The sequence below is a fragment of the Podarcis liolepis genome, assembly GCF_965112155.1.
Source record: "Podarcis liolepis genome assembly, chromosome: 1".
Classification (NCBI taxonomy): domain Eukaryota; kingdom Metazoa; phylum Chordata; class Lepidosauria; order Squamata; family Lacertidae; genus Podarcis; species Podarcis liolepis.
The window spans coordinates 72,842,899-72,864,071 of record NC_139554.1 but is presented as its reverse complement, the minus strand read 5'-3'; the positions used below and the strand labels follow the sequence as shown (position 1 = coordinate 72,864,071).

Sequence of the window (21,173 nt, the reverse complement as noted above, 5' to 3'; positions counted from 1 at the left end):
TGGAGCGGAGTGGCGGAAGTGACCTCACGCTCATTTAAACAAAAAAAAGACTGGTTGACGATTACGAGGTGATATAAGAGGTGGGAAGAGGCGCTTCGGGGCCGGAAGTGAGGAAGGAGGGGGAGGGAGGCGTCCGTGAGGAACTTTTTCCGTCAGCTGGGCGAGGGAAGGAGGGAGGGAGAAGGTGCTCTCGAGGGGCGGCAGGAGCAGCGGCGAGGCTGAGCGGCGGCGCCCCTCTCCCGGGGGCGAAAGGGCCACGGAGCCCAGGATGGAGTTCCGCGATATCCTGATGGTGGCGTCGGAGCAGCAGGGGCTGAGCGCAGTGCCGGTGAGGACTGGCGGAGGCGCGAGGGAGGGAGGCAGGCGAAAGGACGGTTGGCGGCGGGGAAGAGGCGACGGCGACCTCCTCTCGCCGAACCGGCTGCGGCCCGTCGCTTCCCTTCTGGGTGCCTCTCTCTTTGCTCTCCTCGAAGCGGACTTTCTTCTGAGTCGAGTCTTCTCGGGCTCTTCTTTCTGTCTCTCTCGCTCCCGTGTTTTCCGTGCACGCTACTTGCTCTGCTTTTGTGTTGCTAATCTGTTGCTCGCTCAGCTGCCGGCGCCCGGCGAGAGGAGCCTGTTCGGCGAGGTGTCACCGGCGGGGGGGGGGGAGGAGGGGGAATGCTTTTATCAAATGCATTTCTCGCTTGAGTCACAGAAAGATGCCTTTGTTCAAAAGCTGCTCCTGCTGCTGCTGCTTTTTTCTTTTCCGGATAGCGAACACTTGACTTCAAATCCCTACTCTTTCCTTTTTTTTTTAATCGCAAAAAATAACTTTAAAACTTTAGAAAACGAGACCAAAAAGTTGGTTTTGCAGTTACCTCTACATATGCTAGGTTGCTAACCTTGAAATCGTTTTGCAGTTGATCTGAAGCTTGGCCTAAAAACGTAGGGCTAATGTTTGCATTGAGGTTGTACAGTGTCCAAGCAGAATGTGAGGGTTCAGGGAACTTTTTGGATCACTTCTTTTTCTTTTTTAAAATTATTTTGTCAAAGTAATAATCATAAATAAAAATGAGCATCCCACCACCGAGACCATTCCATTGTAGCTATCCAACCTCCCAAAATTTAAACACCTCTTGTGATGGTTTGACCCCTTTCTGTTTTAACAATACAAATACTACAAACACCCTCCATATCTCCTCAAAATCCTTTCTCCTGCATATTTCCCATCTTACCTTAATGGCACATGTTAATTTATCATTAATAGCTATATCCCACTCCTCTTCATACCAACTTGAATTCTTAAAGAGTTATACTATCTGGCTTATACTTTCTAAGAGAGCTTCTCCGGGTTTTGAAGATGTGCAGCAGGGTTTAACAACAGCAGCAAAAGCCAGCCTAAGCATGCCTACTTAGACTTTAGGCGGATGCTTGTTAAACAAATAGCTGCTGTAGTCTATTTGTGAAACTCAGGTGTTGCAGACAGCACATATAATCAAGTTGTGAGTTTTATATTTATCTGACTTACCTGAATTTGGCTTATGGGTGTGGGACTATATTTTAAAGAATCAGAATACAAATGGATATCTAGATTTGTTGTATCATTGAATGGCTTTATAAGAATTACAGTTAGCAAGGAAGTACTAAATGAAAGAGTTCTTAGGATCATGGTGATCATTGCATGTTCTTCTGGTAAAAGGTGTAAGATATTTGATAAAGCAAAGTTTATTTTAAAAAAGCTTCAGGTGTTACAAAAACTGGCAACATAATATTAGTATTATGTAGCATTAGTTAAGGGTAGGTAGCTACTGGGTTACAAAGGAGCTTACAGGGGTACTTCTGGTTATGAACGCTTCTGGTTACGCATGCTTCGGGTTACGAGCTCCGTTAACCCAGAGCTCCTGGTTGCGAACTTTGCCCCAGGATGTGAGCGGAAGTCACTGATAAGAACGGTTTCAGCTTAAGAACGGACCTCCGGAACGAATTCCGTTTGTAACCAGAGGTACCACTGTATTGACATTTTCTTTCTTCCTTTTTCTGAAGAAGCATGTTGGGAAGAATATCCTGAGAGTTATGCCACCTTTTTTAGCATCTTAAAATTTGGTATCAAATATTTTCTCAAATACTGGGTCATAATGATCTTTTGGAAACTGTTGGTAAAATTCTGGTAAGAGACAGTGCCTGTAATTTTCTCTTTTTCTCTCCCCCATCCCATATAATTAATCCAATGCAGCATTAAATAGAATAGATTAAGCTTGGTCCAGTGCACCATGGGCGTAGTAGTGTGCATGAAGTATTTCCTATTTGTCAGAGGTTCTCAGGCTTTTTATCCTCAGGGCCCTCTGGAGATGGCTTCAAATTACACTGAGATCCACTAATCACAAAATGGTGGTTCAGATGTAGAGCCAGTAACACAGTGGTGGCAGACAGAGGCAGAGTTTGGCATAACCAGCTGGCGGTTACTGACATCACTTTCTACTGATACCTGATCCACCTTCAGAAATTACTAAATTATTTGCCACAGTATTTTCCTTGTGGCAGGGAGTTCCATAGCTCAGCTTTCCTCAGGCTAAGTACATACATTTGCTCAGCCTCCCCATTTTAAGCAAAGTGTGCTTATCCAGAGGCTGTAAGTAGAGAAGGCCTCTTCATTTACAGTGGTGCCTCGCAAGACGAAATTAATTCGTTCTGCGAGTTTTTTCGTCTTGCGATTTTTTCGTCTTGCGAAGCACGGTTTCCCTGGGTATTAATGGTTTTAAGTAAAAGGAAACAATCTTGCAAGACGTTTTCATCTTGCGAAGCAAGCCCATAGGGAAATTCGTCTTGCGAAGCAACTCAAAAAACGAAAAACTCTTTCGTCTTGCGCATTTTTCATCTTGCGAGGCATTCGTCTTGCGAGGTACCACTGTATATTTTTCCCTTCCGGCCCCCCACCAATGCCTCTCAAAGTGTTTTTACCCATCTGCTGTATTCCCTTCTCTCCATGCCAAACTCCCAATATTTTTTATCCCAGCTTCCTGATCCTTTTATATTCACACCTTTTATATCAGCTTTTCTCATCCTCTTCTTTTCCTAGTTTATGTATTATTAGTTCATTTATTTGTTACCATAAAAATGAAGATTTTATTTCCATTTCTAATTTCCATCAATGCTTACCCTGGTCCTTTCCTCTCAGAGAAGGGAGGGATTGCCTCGCTTCTCTCTCTCTCTCTCTCAACTTGTTTCCTGGACACCAGAGTGCAAGAAGTTGCTGATATAGGCATTGGTCCAATCAAAAGTCTTATCACATGGTTAGGAGACTGGGCAGGTATTTGAGGAGGCTCTGGACAGGCTGTGGCACTGAGGCCAACCTCAGAGTGGCCCAAGACCCACTGGTATGCACCTAGCCTTCTGTTTGAGGGAGCCTGCCCTAGACTAGAGCATAACAGAGCTCTATTCTCCCTGTGGAGTTAGAGGGAGCAGACCATTGTCCCTTCATCACTCTTCCTTGGTCAAGTGGAGTGGGACAGAGAGGACTGGTTAGAGATTTTGGAATTAATGGACTGGCATGGTGACAGCCCCATTATATGCTATGGAGGGAACAGGGCTTTGTTATAACCTTTGGAGACTTTTATGTGATGCCACATCCTCAGGGGATGGATCAAGCACAAGGTACCGTATTTTTCGCTCTATAACACGCACCTGACCATAACACGCACATCGTTTTTAGAGGAGGAAAACAAGGGAAAAAACATTCTGAATGAAACAGTGGATGTATCATTTTTGTGCTTCATGCTGTGGCCACAGACATGTGATCTGATGGTGAATTTGGGGTGACCCAATGCAAAAATCCTGAGAATTCCTGTGGATCCATGCTTTGTAACCATGTTTTTGCACCATTGCAGCCCCAGGCAACAGTGGGTGCGTGATTTTTTTGGTGCAGGCTGTAGCCATGGACATGCTATGTGATCTGATGGTGAATTTGGGGTGACCCAATGCAAAGATCCTGAGGATCCATATGGAACCACGTTTTAAGTGGGGAGCGAAGGAAAAACAAAGAAGGGACATGAGAGGGGTGTGCAGAGAAGCAGCTGACTAAGAATGCAGGAGAGGGATTTAACGGGAGGGAGGAAAGAAAGGCAAAAGTTTCTCCCCACCCAAGCCAGCCATCTCTCTCTGTCTCTCTCTCTCTCTCTCCCCCTCCCACCCCTCTCTCTCTCTCTCCCTCCCCCTCTCTCTCTCCCTCTCCCCCAGCAGCACTGGAGCACAGAGAGGAATTAGAAGGAACGACACTCTGCTTTCCCCTCTGCTTGCCTGGAGGGGAGGGGCTTTCCCTGCTCTTTGTTCCGTTTGAGCAAACACAGCAACGAAACAGAGGAGGGTGGGCAGTAAGACCCTGAGGCAGAATGCAGGAAAGCAGCCGCTTCCTCTTTTCAGGTTTCCCTTCTCCGTGAAGTGCGATTTGATTTTTGCCTGATTTTTCAGCTCCAGGGACCACACATTCGCTCAATAACACGCACAGACATTTCCCCTTCCTTTTTAGGAGAAAAAATCTGCGTGTTATAGAGGGGAAAATACGGTATATTTTCTATGAGTAGACAGCATGATGATTTAAATGCCTATTGCAGGTCTTTTTATTTAGTCCATGTCTTGATTTTAATTCTCCAGGAAAATACGCAAGTCTCAGTCTAACGAGAAAACATTCTTCTCTTTGTATCTCATTAATAGTGTCAGTTGAAATATTTATTCTAATGTCCCAAACCTTTACCAGTGCTGGGTTGCTGTGGTTTCCTCAAATAGTGTGCAGCTATAATCTTTGCTGACGTAGGAAAGATGATGTATTAGCAATTCTATTTTAAATGCCTTGCAGGCAAATCAATGCATGCTTACTTTGAAATAAATTCCACTTAAATCAGTGGGGCCTGCTTTCAAGTAAGTGCTCATAGGATTGCAGTCTTAGACAAAAACTGGATACAGAAAAAAGGCCGGGCAGCAAATATATCCTGGACACCCTTAGCACAGTTGCACCAAATAGCTGTTCAATATGCATGTCTACTGCACATGTAAAAAAACGTTTCTTTTAACTTCTCCATACAACCAAAAAAACCACCATTCCAATTCTTATACCTGACCTTCAGTTTTCAAAGTAGGTTGTATAAGGTGACTATATTTTTTTAGCCATAACATTTCCCCCCCCCCCCCCTAGCTGGAGACTGCTCTGCTAGATCAGAGGTGGATAACCTGTGGCCTTTCAAGTCTTGCTGGGCTACAACTTCCATCATTAGCCAGGCTGATGGGAGTGGGGAGTCCCATTGCTTGGAGAATCACAGGTTTGGAACCCTGTCCCAGATGCTTTCAGGTCTCTCTTCACATAAATCTTATCCCATTTCTATGAATAGTTCATTTTCAGCAATGCCTTCTTCCATTTTAGTAATCTGAAAGTTTGGGCCATTCTTCAATTTAAAACAGATTACATAGAAATTTGAGTCTTGTAAGTGATCCTGAATACAATATAGATTTCAACATGAAAGGACAGCTGCAAGTGTGAAGGGTTGGGTGTGAGAGAATGGTGTTCTTCTTGGGAACCCTGACTGAAAACAAAGAAACAGATTCCCCTCGGGGTCCCTTCCAACTCTACAATTCTATGAAAAATAGGTTTCATTGAAGCTAGGCCTTTAATTGGTATAAGTGGACATGGGGACAGTCCCCAAAAAATCAAGGAATGACTGCAACTTGATACAGAAAGCATTCTTACATACTTCTGTGCTACATGTTTGATTACTATTAGCCAATCATGTGGTTGCAATAAAACTTTCTATAATAGTTACATCCCACTGTTTTCTAAACCAGTCAGAAATCTCTGAGCTACTTTGAGCCCTCCCCAACCTTCTCATTATAATAATATTCATCAATGTCCATTTATATTAATTGTCTTATTTATTAACTGTCCACCAACATCTGCTTTCATTTATTTTGTGATTAATACATCCGTTCTTATACAGTATATTGATATAATATTAATTGCAGTCGTTCTGCCTAGCCAGTCTCCCTTCAGCATTGCTATGGCAATTGACCTCCTTGAATTCTTTCAGTGTCAGGACACTGGCTGCTGCTTGTTCCTACCTAAAAGCAAGTGAGTTTTTTCCTAATGAGAAGGGTTAGTAAAAGTTCATGCAGCTTTTACTAGGCTACAATATATTAGGAAATGGAGTCTAAGCTACTAAAAGGGATTTAAAGAAAGCAAGAAACTATAGATTCCAAATAGGACAAGTAAATGGAGTTTTCTCTTTCGAGAGAACATATTATATGTTTTGAAGAAGCTATCAGTAAAGTTCATGTTTTATTAAATGCATATTGCCAGTGTGTGTGTGGATCGTGATCTCTTCATGGGAAAAGTGAATTAATCAATGAAAAGGAATCACAATTCAGAACAGGGGTGGGGCACCTGTGGCTTTCCAGGTGTTATTGGACTAATCCTCCTATCTGACCCAGCCAACATAGCCAATGTTAGAGATGATAGGAATTGTATTCCATGAATATCTGGAGGGCCGCAGGTTCTCCACATCTGATTTAGAAATATAATTCCTGAAAGTGTATTTCTCTTAAAGAGCTTGTGCTGAATGAAAGCTCAGAAATGATTAATAAAATCTTGAGCATTTACTACACTTTTATCTTTATTGTTGACTTTGGGAAGTTCATCTCTTCCTGTAAGCGAGCAGAGTTAGTTAACATTTGCTTTCCTGTGGTTGCAGTCCTAGGCAACATTGAATGGCATTCAGAGGTTCCTTTCCTCTGACAGGAAGTCTGTTCCTCCAGCAGAAATAATCTTTCTGTTCAAATTATCTTACATTGGAAGAGAAGCATTGGATCCAGCCCATTAACTTGGAAAGTCTTACTTATTTTACATCTGAGTAAACATGACTAGGATTGGACTTTTAAAATGTATGTATTAAGTTTCCCCGAAGGTAATTTCAGATTTGAGACACTTTAAAAACCATTATCAAGAAGTAAGCAGTTACTGAAATGTTACTGCTAAGAAGGATTTTAGACTGAAACTATTCTTTGCTAGATAGTGAATAAGCACATTCATGATCATTTATATGAGAAATAGAAACAATAATGTATTGCATCATGTCTCGCTAAAATTATAGAGCTGTTAGTTCATCTCCCTTAGGGAAAACCATGCTAAGCAATAATTAGCTGTTTTCAAAATGAAGTGACTATTGGGCTTAGTAATGCTTCCACTGATAGCTCAGTTGTTGCTATAGATAACTCAAGATCTGACCCAAGTATGTAAATATCTATTAACTTGATTTAAAAAGTAGTCCTTGTTATTGTTCAACAGTAACACATAGGGTCTGTGTAGCGTAGGGAATGAATCTGGCCAAAGGCAATGTGATAGTATAAGATAAAAAGAGAAAGTATTTTCAAAGTTTGAATTATAACATTTAGAATTTCTACATGATTTTGTCTTCTTGTTAAGCTGTAGTTTCAGAAATAGCATTGGGATCTTCAAATAAAGGGCTACTGCATTCTTGAAGTTGTTGGGTTCTTTTTAGCCACACAGCAACTCTGTAGAGTGGGTCAGGGTTGTGAGATTTCTTCATTGTACTTATGACAACTGCCTACTTCTGTAAAAGTAACTTAAAGAAAAACCAGGTGGTGGTTTCACTCTTAGTTTGGAGAGGGCAGCGTTTTAAAAGACACCTGCTCTCTTTTAAAGAGGGGATAAATGCTAATTTTGGAGCTAACATAGTTTTGAATCATTTTCACCAAAAGGCATGGAGGGTGTAATCAAGTTTTACAAAATGAACTTTTAAAGGCTTTTGTGGTTTTCAATTTCAATTATTGCTTAAATGCTCTGTAACAACAGCCATCTGCAGCTTGCATATTGCTACAGCTTTCAACCCTACAGTTGCCATCTGGCGGTGCTCAGAAAAGGATAATCAGTGTTTTAAAAAGCACACCAGGAGAGTTTGACCTGTTCTTTTCGCCACTGTGGACAAATCTTTGTATAAAGCTGGTATTTTTATCAAATAATGAGAATGGAATGTTACTGCCTGTCTAGCTTGTTCACTGAGTTGTTGAAGGAGAGAACTTGTAGCTGCAGTAGACCTTTATACCTCATACAAGCTACATGTTGTATAAAGTCTTGTATTAAAGTATTTGTTTTAGTGTTCCTTATTTCATTGAGAAGGAATATCAATATATTCTAAATTAGTAATTATAAACATACCACACACACACACATATGTAGTCGAAACAAAATAAAAAAATTCCTTCCAGTAGCACCTTAGAGACCAACTTCGTTTGTTATTGGTATGAGCTTTCATGTGCATGCACGCTTCTTCAGATACAAAGAAGATTGGTATCTGAAGAAGTGTGCAGGCACACAAAAGCTCATACCAGTAACAAACGGAGTTGGTCTCTAAGGTGCTACTGGAAGGAATGTGTGTGTGTGTGTGTGTGTGTGTGTGTGTAACATAAAACAGCTTTTTTCTTATACAGCTAAAGAAGTAATTACAATTAAATCTGACCATGTTTAAACACCCACCCCCAAATAAATCACAAATTAAGTACAAAAACACTACTTGCATAAGCACTGAGACAGATTTTTGAATAAAATATAGCCTGTATTGTGTTATACCTATGCTCTTCTGATGTTGTTGTACTGCAATTTCCATTAGCTCCAACCAGCATAGCCAGTGGTCTGAGATGATGTCATTCAAAATGTTGTGATAAGATGGTTTATGACGTATTGTGGCATGTGGTTGTGGCCAGTGCTAAGCACCTTAAACACCACTGAAATCAATTGCTGAAAAGGCTTTTATTGTTAAATTGCCCAAAGCACCCAACCTGTTGTGTACAGTAGCTAGAAACCTAGAGCCTTCGAGATTGGTGTGTGGTTCTGACATTTTGTCTCTTTTCAGAAAAGATACAGTTTGGCAGTAGGCCCTCCCAAGAAGGATCCAAAAGTGAAAGGTGTTCAGTCAGCAGCTGTGAGAGCTTTCCTCAAGCGGCAAAAAGAGGAACAAAGGAAAAAAAGTATATTTTTAAATTATCTTTAAATTATCTGTCACTTATTTTTGGTGATAACTGTCTTCTCTTTCCTTTTTGAATATTGTTGCCATAGTTCCCTCATTTTTGGATGTGTATTGGCTTCTAGAATCCTCTGAAAGCAGTGGCAAAACTTAAAAAGTTGGTTCATTTCCTCCCCTCTGTTCTGCATTTATAACTGGATTCAGATTACTGAAGCCCATTCAAGGACTTCTGCGAGCACAACAAGGCTTCCCACCTTCCCTATCAATATCTCTGGGGTAGTACAGCATGCAGGGAGAGGGGGAGATCGTTCCATCAGGCAAGCAGGAATTCCATCAATGCTGCTGGGTTGTTTGGAACATCAGAGTGTTGAATTCCCCTCAGTGTGTACAATAGCTAGAAACTACAGCATCACAGAGATTGGTGCATAGTTTTGACACCTTGTTCTTTCAAAGCAAGCTTTATTTAACAAGCTTTTTGACAAATTCCAGAAGATACTGCACAGAACTGCTCTTTGAAAGTCCTCCTCAGTTTTGCAAGCAGTTGCCCGTGTTCAATGGGGAGCTGCTGCCTGAGAAACCCAAACCCACAGCCTCCTGGGTGTGCTGAATTAATTGTGCAGTTCTTTAGATCTCAGTCAGCCCTCGTGTTTAAAGTGGAGCTCTTAATTAAAATGCTGCTGTGTTATTTCCAAGGGTAGCTTTTATGTTGCATGTCTGCTATTTGATTGCTTAGATAGTTTGTAGTCAGAATGTAAACTCTGAGCATGACCTTTACAATGCACACTAGCCATTGCAGTTTTTCAAGCTATCCCAAGACTTTTCATGCGCAAAAAATATTTTACATAGGAACTTTCCTTCTTTTACAGTCATTGAAGAAAAAAGAAGAAAAGAAGAACTTCTTGCTAAACGTGTAGAACTGAAACATGACCGAAAAGCAAGAGCTATGGCTTCACGGACGAAGGACAATTTCCGTGGCTATAATGGCATTCCTGTTGAAGAGAAGCCTAAAAAGAGGCAAGGCCGTGAAAACAGTTCTGAAGGAAACACAGAAGGAGGTGAATGCATGACAGGTGATGAAATGGAGCAATTTGAATATGATCAGACAGAATCGGAGCATGAATTGGAAGAATATGAAGAAAAGCCATCCAAAGCACCAGTGAAACCAAAGGCGCCTCCCAAAAGTGCACCTCCAACATTGAACTTTAGGGACCTTTTAAAGCTGGCTGAAAAGAAACAGTATGAACCAGTTGAAATAAAAGTTCCTCTGAAAAAGACTGAGGAAAGACCCATGACAGCGGAAGAACTGAGAGAGCGAGAATACTTAGAGCGGAAACACAAAAAGGGGGTTATACTAAAAGAGAAAAAAGTTGGGAAAGAAGTAAAACAGGTCACTATATCAAATTCCTCCAAGAAGGAATTTTCACAGAAGGAGGTCATAAATGCTAAACCCAGTAAGCATTCAGCGGACAAACATTCCTTGTCGAAAGGAAGCCTTTCCTCTCAAAGTAGTACGGACAAGAAATCAAAGGGACCAGCTTTAAATGAAAAGCATTTGAAGTTGTCATCTGCCTCCAAACCCAACCCTTCTGAGAAAGCAAAACCTGCACATAAGGTCCCTTTGAAAAGCCCATCAAACAGCAGTCAAATTAAACCAGCATCTAATGGGGGTGGGAAGTCTGGACCTAACTCTCATACCCCAACTTTGAAAACGACTGCAAATGAAATCCTCAGGCATCCATCTGCAAAAGAAATTGGCCTGAAAAAAACTACTAGCCAAACAAAACCATCTGGTGTGGCTCCTTCCCAGCATGAAGGTGTTAAAAATGTCAGCTCCAAGCAAGCAAGCCGCAATTCAGGCGCAGGAGGACCTCTTCCACGAGCAAAGAGCAGCTTGAGTACAGGTCCAGGTCGGCCAAGCAGCAATTTGATTGTCGGACGTGGACCACAGGGCAGTAGTTCAGGCATGGGACCTGGACGATTAGGTAGCGGCTCGGGATCTGGGCAACGAAGCAGCAGCTCAAGTGCGGGACTTGTACGGCCAGGCAGTAACTTAGGTGTGGGACCTAGCAGACCAAGCAACAGTTCAGGACCAGTGCGTTCTGGAAGTAGTCAAAGCATAGGACCCGGGCGGCCAAATAGTCTAAACGCAGGACCGGCAAGAGGTAGTAACTCAGGATTGGGACCAGGCCGGCCAAACACCACTTCAGTTGGAACTCTGAAACCAAAGTGTACGGTTGTATCAGAAACAATCTCTTCTAAAAATCTGGTACCACGACAAGGTAGCGGACAAATGAATGGAATGAGGCCATTTCCACAGCAAAGACCCAGGATCCCCCCACAAGGTATCTTTACAGTTTGAGTTTATGAATAATTTCATACATACTCTTTGTTTCATTCATACATTTGTTGTCTCACTGTAGCTGTTTGGACTTGGAGTTGTATATATTCCAATCTAGTGCATGTTAATTGAATGTGAGTTCCATTGAGTTCAGTGGTAGTACAGTACTCCGAGAATTTGTATAGGATCTCATTCTACCATAAACTTTGTAAACAAAAAAAGCAAAGCAAAACATGGACTGTTTTTCAAACTACTTTGCAGATTTGATTGCTCCTCACAAACATACGTATGGTAGAGTGTAGGAAACCTTAGATAAATTTTATGATCTTGTTTACGTCAGGTACATTTATGTGATTTCTGGTTTCTACAAGTTCATGCAAATTCAGTGTGAGCAGGAAAGGCTGTAACAGAGATATTGTGGTTGATATTAATTCCATGATTGATTTAAGGGTAAGAAGCTCCCTTGATCCGAAGCATAGGAATCACTCCAGTTGGGGGAGGGCAGAGTTGAGCTTTATTTTTCTTAGAGCAATCCTTTGCCAAGGCAGACAGGATTTCAACTTAATCTTTGCAGCAGTCAGTAGCCCTTACTCTCCCATAACAAAGGTTCTCTTATTCTAGATTAGCTTGCTGCAACTCCAGTGCTTGTACTGTATGAAGAAGCGATGTCAACCATTTTGGAGAGGGAGACGATTCTGGAATGCTGTAGATGTACACAGATAACGCTTTGCTGCTAAGCACAAATCATCCTTCGCCTTGCCCTGCTTTTCCAAATCTGGGCCTAACATGTCAAGCAGATGGAATTAAGTGCAGATGTTGTGTTCTAGTGTAGAGAAACTGCATGGGAATTATCCCCTCCCCCCAAATAATACTGGAACCCAGGGCAATTCAACTAACCTGAATGTTGGAAGATTCAGGACAGATAAAAGAGAACTACTGCATGCAGCACGTACCGGTAGTTCAACTATGAAATTCATTTCTATAAGATGTGATGGCCACCATCTTAGATATGTTGGAAAGTGAATTGGAAGCATTAATGGAGGATAGGGCTTGCCATGATGTTCTACTGCCACTGTTATCTATCTATAGCACTCAGGTCCTGCTTGCAAACTTTCTATAAGCATCTGGTTGGTCACTGTGAGAACAGGATGTCGGACCAGTTGGGCCTTGCGTCTGGTACATAATAATCTGCCTGGTACATAATAAGCTACCTAATAATGCTTGAAGCAAAAGGCCTAGTAAACACACACCATTTAGTATTCTTGTTATGAGGAGGATTTCAGATTTGTATTCCAAGAGTAGATTTGTTGTGTTGATGCAATACGCCCCTGCATTTGAAAAGAACATTTCTTTTTGCCAAGCCATTTACAGTGATCCAACTAAATTTGTTACTTAAATGCTGGGTAGCGGGGATGACTAACTTGTGTGCCTTCAGATGATGATGAACCCACATCAGCCCCCGTCAGCCATGGCCAGCAATCAGAAATGATGGAACTTGTAGTCCAGCAACATTTGGAGGGCCAAAAGTTAATCTGCCTTCATTACACCAATAGCTGTCCAGAATGTAACCCATGTAAAGCCTCATGAAGTGACTGTATTAGCTAGTGAAAAACCAATGCAGCACAAAAATAAATGTTGCAGCGGGTTTGGAAGTGTGTATTACATTTCTGAATTTCACCCCTTAGGTTTTCCAAGACCATCTCTTCCACCGATTACTAGTAAAAGGCAATATGAAGACGATGAAGATGAATACGATTCTGAAATGGAGGACTTCATAGATGATGAAGGAGAGTCCCAGGAAGAAATCTCTAGACATATTAAAGAGATATTTGGCTATGATCGGGCTAGGTGAGAAAAAGAATTTTGCATCATTTTATACCATTGTGTAGTTATGACAGTCTCTATAACTTTCATGTAAGGTGCATAAATAAAGTTTTCCCCGATACAGTTTCATAATTTAGTCTGCTTGAGTACTTTTGAAATTAATCAGGAGCTCCTTAAGAAAACAGAGTTTGAGCAAAAGTTCTCAATGGTTTCTGTCAACTATAATTGAGGATAAAAAATATGAATGTGCATGTACTCAAAAAATGCAAGAAAGGGGCTGATATACTACTATATGCAGCCTATTTATTTACTAGTATTTGCCAAAGCATATGATTACTGAGACTCAAGATCCCCACCCCTGCACTGAAAGGAACTGACTTGGTCCAGCCATATAATTATAAGGTTACTTGAAACATATTTCTGTTTTATTTAAATGCATATACAATTCTGGTTCTGAAACACATGCATTTATGTATTATAGCAAAAGTGAACATATTGCATTTCATTTTGCCTATTACTCTCAGATATAAAGACGAAAGTGATTATGCCTTACGTTACATGGAAAGCAGCTGGAAGGAGCAACAGAAGGAGGAAGCCAAAAGGTAAGCAGAGTTGAATCTATCCACTTCACTCTCCCAGATTTTGGTCATTCATCAAAAAGAAACAGTTCCATTAATGTGATTCCAAATAATGATGAGTTTGGAATCATTGTGAGCCATGGCAAGCAATGTGAGCAAAATGGTTGAAGTCTGTGAAGGGGAGATTTTTGGGGAGAGAAGCTGTGGAAATGATTCAAAGTCAGCCATAAATATATTGGCTTGCTGTGGAGATCTGCCCGTTTTCATCACAGTGCTGTTAACCTGAAACCAAAAGCCCTCCATAAATTTGAAATAAGTGAGGACAATGTGACCAACTTGGTGGAGAGATCAACTGGGATAATATTCCTGATGGATTCTTACCCATCTTTGTTAGTGTATAGAGCCTCAGCATCCATGCTTGCTTGAATGATGGTCCCTGGGAAGACTGTCAAAGACTGTAGCTTCCTCAGAAAGGCAGTGATCTCCTAAAAACAATTTTAAATATTGGGCCCAAATGGATACAATGATTTTTGTCCCATTAAAAATGTTCTACTCAGTGAAGCTAAGATGATTATATGGACCAATTCCTGCTATTGTGAGTTTTTTGCATACAGTGGTACCTCAGGTTAAGTACTTAATTCGTTCCAGAGGTCCGTACTTAATCTGAAACTGTTCTTAACCTGAAGCACCACTTTAGCTAATGAGGCCTCCTGCTGCTGCCATGCCGCTGGAGCCCAATTTCTGTTCTTATCCTGAAGCAAAGTTCTTAACCTGAAGCACTATTTCTGGGTTAGCGGAGTCTGTAACCCGAAGCGTATGTAACCCAGGCACCACTGTACTTATTTAGCATATATTGAAGCTAAGACTGTAATTCTTGTATTTCATTGCAATACTTAATACATTTTTCACCTAACCAGCTCTGTCGGCAGAAGCCCTGCACAAGGACCTCTGCTTGTGCAACAGTGCTTTCCCCTGCCTCTCCCCACAGGCCTCTCAAAATTGGCTCTGGGGAAGGGTCAGCAGAATCCCTAGAACAGAATGGGGGGTATTGTTCCATCTGGCAAGCTGGGATGCTTGCACAGGCAGAATGATTGGAAGAATGGAACATTTAATTCAAGCAGGTCTTTAAGCTGCTGCAAAACAGTCCATGGCAGGGGTTGCCAACCTGGCACTAATTGGTTTTTATTGGTGCCCCTGGGAACACCACCGCCCCAACTCTGAGTTTTCATTTAAAATAAGCAAGTGTCTAGCTCTCCTAAAATGAAAGTTATGGGGCAAAATGTACAGGTATCTTCTCTGAGGGGGGGAGTGTGATGTGGCCACCTTGTATATTTTTCCTAGTACAGAGGAATGCTCTCTGTTTTTATTGCATAGCAATTCTGTGTGTATTGCATGGTCTCCACAATCAGCTGGCTCCCCATAGTGAGCATAAGGTTGTCGGGGGTAGTTTTCTCTCTAATTTTGTGTTACACCACACTGTCCATGTGCACTATTTTGTGACTAGCGCCCTCAGGACTGGCCAGGAATTTGTAAAATGCCCACTGCTCCAAAAAGATTGGTGGTCCCTGTTCTGTGGTTTCACTGCAACAAGCTTACATGCCTAAGCCTCTGGAAGTGTACTGTGCAAAAATAGAATATAAATGCAATCAGTTTGGTTTCCTGTCTGGTCATTTATAGGATCGTCTGGAGGTATTTTGATCCTTGTAGCATCTTCAAAGCATCATGTGAATACAAATTTCAGCTGCTCTAACTCACTATATCTATACTCTTAATTGGGGGATATCATTATTGTTCAGGCCCATTGCAGCAGCAATTACAATTAGCCAGCTTTTCTAAGAAGTATTTATATAGCATGTTTTTAGTATTGGGTTGGCTTGTAACCTTGTGCCATCTCAATATGTTATGGGAACCATTTATTTTTATATTCCCAATCTAATTGTAGCATATTCCAGTGCTGTTGCATCCCTGGAAATGTAAAGCAGTTTCTAATATGGCTTCTCTAGGGAATATCCTAAACCTAGCTAAGATTTCTGCAAGCTGTCTAGTGATGGGTAATTGTAAGAGGGGTTATGTTGATTTCCTCCTGGCTAGGGACTTTTTGTGCTCCTACATTTTGGGTTTAATTATCTTCAGATTTTAGTGTAACTAAATCTTTATTCCGCAGCTTGAGGCTTGGAATGCAGGAAGATCTAGAAGAGCTAAGACGTGAAGAAGAGGAATTGAAACGAAAGAAGCAGGCAAAGAAGCTGAGAACACGTTAATCAGTTTGCCATTGCTATGGTTTTCTTGTTATTCTTCCATTTCTCTCCCCCCCCCCCCAATTCTGCTGCTTGTTCCAAATTTCAGCTTTAGTTTTACTTTGCATATGAAAGGGTAAAAACGTGAGTAGAAAATGGAAATATAGAAATATGGTTCTTTAATTTGACCCACAAATTCATATTTTTAATATTTGCCAATGCCTCCTTTTTATAAAATAAATGCACTAATTGAGAATATAGACGGAATTAAAGTGGAAATGAATGTTACTACTGCCTAAATTAGTTCAAAGATGCCAGCAGACTACTGACTGACTATGCACTGGCTTGCAAAATGTGGGCCCTCACACCAGTACGACAGCCTGCATTCTTCATTTTACTTTAAAAAGGAATAATGTTGTTTGTGTCCTGAGTCAAGATTCTTAAATATCATTCTTCCCATTCAGATAAAGCACAGATTAAAAAATTGTCGCTGCTGTTCCTGATGTTGAAAGCAATATTGACCTGTATTGGAGAAGATTATTTGAAAAAGCAATGTTATCATGAAAGGTCATGAGCGTTGTCTTCGAAAACTAATAGACTGAACCTATCCCCTAGAAGTAGCTGTTGTGGAACAAACAGACAGCAGTGTCTGGCATGAAGAAAAGAAAACAGCATCATACATGCCAACAGAAATCTCATCCTGCCTCCCCTTGCAAAGCTAACTTGCTGGTTCTAGTAATATAAGGTTGTTTCTCTGGCTTCTTGAATTCAGTAGAGTGGGGCCTTGGGAAACCCTGTATCTATTCCCATGTGTTTGAAGTCTTCCTTGAGCTGATAAGAGTCAGTCCACTGCCTGATGTTTTCCTATCCTGCTGTGCAGAAGATAGAATTGAGCTGCTTCGTGTCATTTAGAAATTATTTCAATAAGAAATGGGACCAAATGATGAGCTTGCCTTGTAGGTCTGGGATTTCATTGCCAAAAATAAAAATAAAATTATCTTGGGAAACGCAAACTTACATTTTATATAGATATATAATTTCTATGACTTTGGCTTAACTACATTTTAGGAATATTTTTAGAATATACCCCATTTTTTCCAGGCTCCATTTCTAGATTAAGTGCATATTGCATAACAACTCCAAAGCCTGCTGGTGTATATTGCCAACTAGTTTATTCCAGAATAGACACCAATTCAATCTACATCCTTCTCATTGTAGGCATCTTTATAGTTATTCTTAACAGTTGTTCAATAAAGCAGCTGAATAAATTCCCCACAAAGAAACAGACCTTTATACTTTGTCAAAAGGTCATTTTTGTTGGTTTTTGAACGCTTGGTTACACACCAATTTAAAGCTACTACAAAATTAACACAGTAGTTGTATGTTACAAAAAGTTCTAGGTTTTCCCCCATTTAAAAGTACTGTGGTTTGAGATTTCAGTCGTGTTTCATGTATTTTATTACTCTGGTGTCCATGATATGCTGTCAAATAAATAAAAAAATGATTATGCTTGCTAAAAATTGCATCGTTAGGCCAATAATGAAGAATATGATACTCTTCTAAAAGCTAAAACTAAGGTAGGACAGTGTATCCTGATTAGTGTTCTAGCGGAGAGGTATTCTAGCAAAGATTGACTACATTTTAAAGAATAATTGGAGGTGAAATTGTAATAAGTAACAGGAATGAATGAATTCAGCCTTCAAAATGAGAAGTGGAGTTTAATCAGGAGAATTAATGTAAAGAAAATAAAGAACCTTTGCTTATAAAATCCTTCAGCCACCCCTTTTTGTTGTTGGGTGGTGTTTGCTGAAATGAAACTATTGGACAGTTGCTACAGTTAGCATGCATCTGAACTGGAACTCTTAACTTAAAGGTTACTGTTATCACTAGTGCTATTTCCTCCCATTTGTCTGCGTTACATCTTGCTGTGATTAATATATGCACACATGAATCTGGCAAATGCACTCATTTGTCTTTTTAATTCATTCAAGGCAATGACTGTTGGAAACATGACCAGGCTGCTGTTCATTTTATAATTATTCTAATGTGAGGATGTATCTTAATCATCAGCCTAGGTACAGTCCTCAGCAAGCTGAAGAATTTGTAGCACCAGAAATCTGAACAGAAATCATCATTATTCACATGCATGTTTTAACCACATCTTGTAAGTTCTGTTCAAGACTGTATTCTGAAACATTTCAGTGTTACTTGTCTTGTAGAAGATAACATAACCAATATTGCCAATCTTCTTTTATCACTTTAGAACTTCCAAAATAGAAACTTGCCCTGAACATGAGAATAATCATGCATTCTAGAGAATAATTGTATTCTCTTTTGAGATGATGAGCTGTTTAACATGTCTGTTTGCATTATTTGTGTGTGGCAGGAAAATGTTTTTCCCGTCATTTTTCTTGGTTCTTCCCCTTAAAATAAATATATCAATTATTTAATGGTTCATTAATAAGCTAGAATATTCATTTCTTCCAAGGCATATACAACACTGAAGCAAAAGAAACAAATTGAATATTTTCCTTTTGGAGGTGTCAGGCTTCTATAGAGATGTCATAGATTGCATTAGCAGAACTCTACTCTAAGTTGCTGATTCTGTTCAGTGAAAGATGTGCCTTCTTTTACATACATTAATATTTCAAGGAATGTAGGGTGAAGAGTTAATTCTGCTGTCAAAGATGCTTTGCTGATGCTTGATCATGTGAAATAGCATAGTTTTTTATAAAGTCCTTCCAGGTCTTGTATTGCACAACTACAGTAGTTAATATTTATTGATATTACTAAGTAAAACTGAAGGGCACTTTGTATTTAATTAAAACTTAATTTTGCAATTGCCTTATATGTATTTTATTAAGGCTGTACTTACACTTTTTACAGCAGCATCTGACAGAGGCCAGGGCAGCACATTTCATGGAAAATCCTAGCAAACAACTCTGATTTATTCTTTAATGGAGAACTCTTTCAAAATGTATAAAATCTTATTTTTTATAAGCCCCTGGTTTTTATCCAGCATAACTAATTTTTATTTGGCTTTGGCTTTCTGTAAATTTAATTACCCCAAAGTGTATTTCTACATATATTGCAGGATACCAAAACACTGGAAAGAAAATACAGTCTTGAAGAGACTAGTAAATTAATTGTGATGACTATGTTGGATTTCTATTTATTTTGTTGAGTCAGAGTACTACAATCAAGTGTTAGCATATAACTGAGGATGCTTCTAGATTCCATGTTCTGTTTTTTGTGAAGCTCATTGTGTTTAACACAATGTGACAAATCAGGTAAAAACTGTTAACCTTATTGTTTTTTTCTGGTGCTGTCAAGAGTGTATGCTTTTGCACATTTGAAGTGCAGTCTGAAAGCAAATTATGTATATAATAAATTACAGACATTAAAACATTTTATTGAATTTTTCACTGGTTTGCATTAATTTGTAGGAGACTTTAAAATACCACGGTGTTCCTTCCACAGGACTCCTTGCAAAATAGTCTTTGATCCTTAAAGTTTTCTCTTTCACTCTGTTATTAAGTGTCTGAGCCATGCAGAAGCTGCTGGAATTTATTAGATCATATTACAGAGTATCAAAATAGCTGAGTTATTAAATAACAGATCAAATATTAAAAGTTTTAATTGGATGATGCTGTTTCTGACTACTTTGTCATAGTCACTAATGTTAGGGAATAATATTGACTGAGTTCAGTACAAATACTGTGCTATAGTTCAGTAACATATATAAGATTGTATCATAGTGGAAAATTAAAAACTGGAAAAGCAGTTGTCCATTGAGCTGTAACACAGCATATATCTGTTGAATTTCATCTTTATGGCTTTAGCCCAGTTAATACAAAAACCAAAAACTTCACGTCATGCTTGCCATATTATGACTGTACTTTGTATTCTGTAACTGCTTCCCTAAATCAATGAGAGAGCCAAAGAATCTTTAGATGTTAAAGTGAAATAATTTTGCACACCTTCAGCATGACCCTATGGCCTCTTCCCCTTCATCCACACTTTTAGCAGCTTCATTTTGGTACTCAAAGCCACCTGCTACCCCAGATACCTTCTGCACAAAACTGAGTTGAATTTCTTTTTTTGGGGGGGGGAGCAAAGTGGTGATGACAAAACTCTAGCTAAGCCACAAAGCTAATTTTAAAGAGCCAGATGCATGTATTGTGTTGCGAGTACTGCATTTGCTTTAAGATGCGGAACCAGTTAGACATCCACAGTGTCTGCAGAAATTCTCAGAGGTTGAGGAGTTGTCCAACTAAGAATAGCAAGCAAAGGAAACATAAAAGGCATCTGCAAAGACACTCTGGACTTCCAGATAACTAGATACTCTGAACCATCAGGCCTCAGGGTGATGAAATTCGCACCCCAAAGGATGGCCATGGAAGATGTGCAGGATGTTCCCAAAGAAGATAACAGAATAGACACATTTTATTGAAGAGAAACAAAAAGACTTGATATGACGTTTCCATTAAATGAGAAAACTTATTAAAGGTTTTGTCATGGACACTTCCTTTTCTCACACAATCACCATAGAGTCATAGACAGTAATAATGAATCCAGTTCCCCAAGTATTTGATATTATGTACCAAAATGGCACCATCTATAGATAATGGGGTATTTGGGTTCCAGGCTACACCAATATTTGCCAAAAATGGGGAATGAACCAAACAAACAGCCTTGCCCAGTGAGGACTGAGTATGCTCAGGAGGCATGGAATGCAGAGTCTAGGTGGTATGGATTGAACGAAGTGTCTGAAATGCTGAACAGAAGAACTCGGCTCTGCAACATTTTCCCCAATATAAATTAGCACTACCTTTGGTGGTGTAGATGCAATAATCTTAACTGTTCTCTGCTAACACCTTAAGCTCTGGAATTAGTTAAGTATTTATTTAAGTCCATCTCCCTATAGGCTTTGATAGTCTAGGCTATAATATCATGGGTAGGCAAACTAAGGCCTGGGGGTCGGATCTGGCCCAATCGCCTTCTAAATCCAGCCTGTGGACAGTCTGGGAATCAGCGTGTTTTTACATGAGTAGAATGTGTCCTTTTATTTAAAATGCATCTCTGGGTAATTTGTAGGGCCTTCCTGGTGTTTTTACATGAGTAGAATGTGTGCTTTTCTTTAAAATACATCTCTGGGCTGTTTGTGGAGCATAGGAATTCGTTCATTCCCCCCCCC

General features: G+C 40.1%; 1 protein-coding gene across 1 annotated transcript; it reads left to right on the top strand.

Annotated features, from left to right (window-relative positions):
- The first annotated feature begins 84 nt into the window (after positions 1 to 84).
- Positions 85 to 19,401, top strand: SPTY2D1 (SPT2 chromatin protein domain containing 1). The gene is made up of 6 exons (XM_083469719.1): positions 85 to 328; positions 8,889 to 9,003; positions 9,866 to 11,341; positions 13,023 to 13,185; positions 13,686 to 13,763; positions 15,904 to 19,401. The coding sequence occupies exons 1-6, from the start codon at positions 269 to 271 to the stop codon at positions 15,998 to 16,000; spliced, it is 1,989 nt and encodes a 662-aa protein (XP_083325845.1). The 5' UTR covers positions 85 to 268; the 3' UTR covers positions 16,001 to 19,401.
- The last annotated feature ends 1,772 nt before the right edge of the window (positions 19,402 to 21,173 follow it).

Excerpts from the sequence above, each read along its gene's own strand:
- SPTY2D1 (XM_083469719.1), top strand. The coding sequence starts at position 269 with ATGGAGTTCCGCGATATCCTGATGGTGGCGTCGGAGCAGCAGGGGCTG. Across the intron at positions 9,004-9,865 it reads AGAGGAACAAAGGAAAAAAA|TCATTGAAGAAAAAAGAAGA; the intron begins GTATATTTTTAA and ends CTTCTTTTACAG. Across the intron at positions 13,186-13,685 it reads TTTGGCTATGATCGGGCTAG|ATATAAAGACGAAAGTGATT; the intron begins GTGAGAAAAAGA and ends TATTACTCTCAG.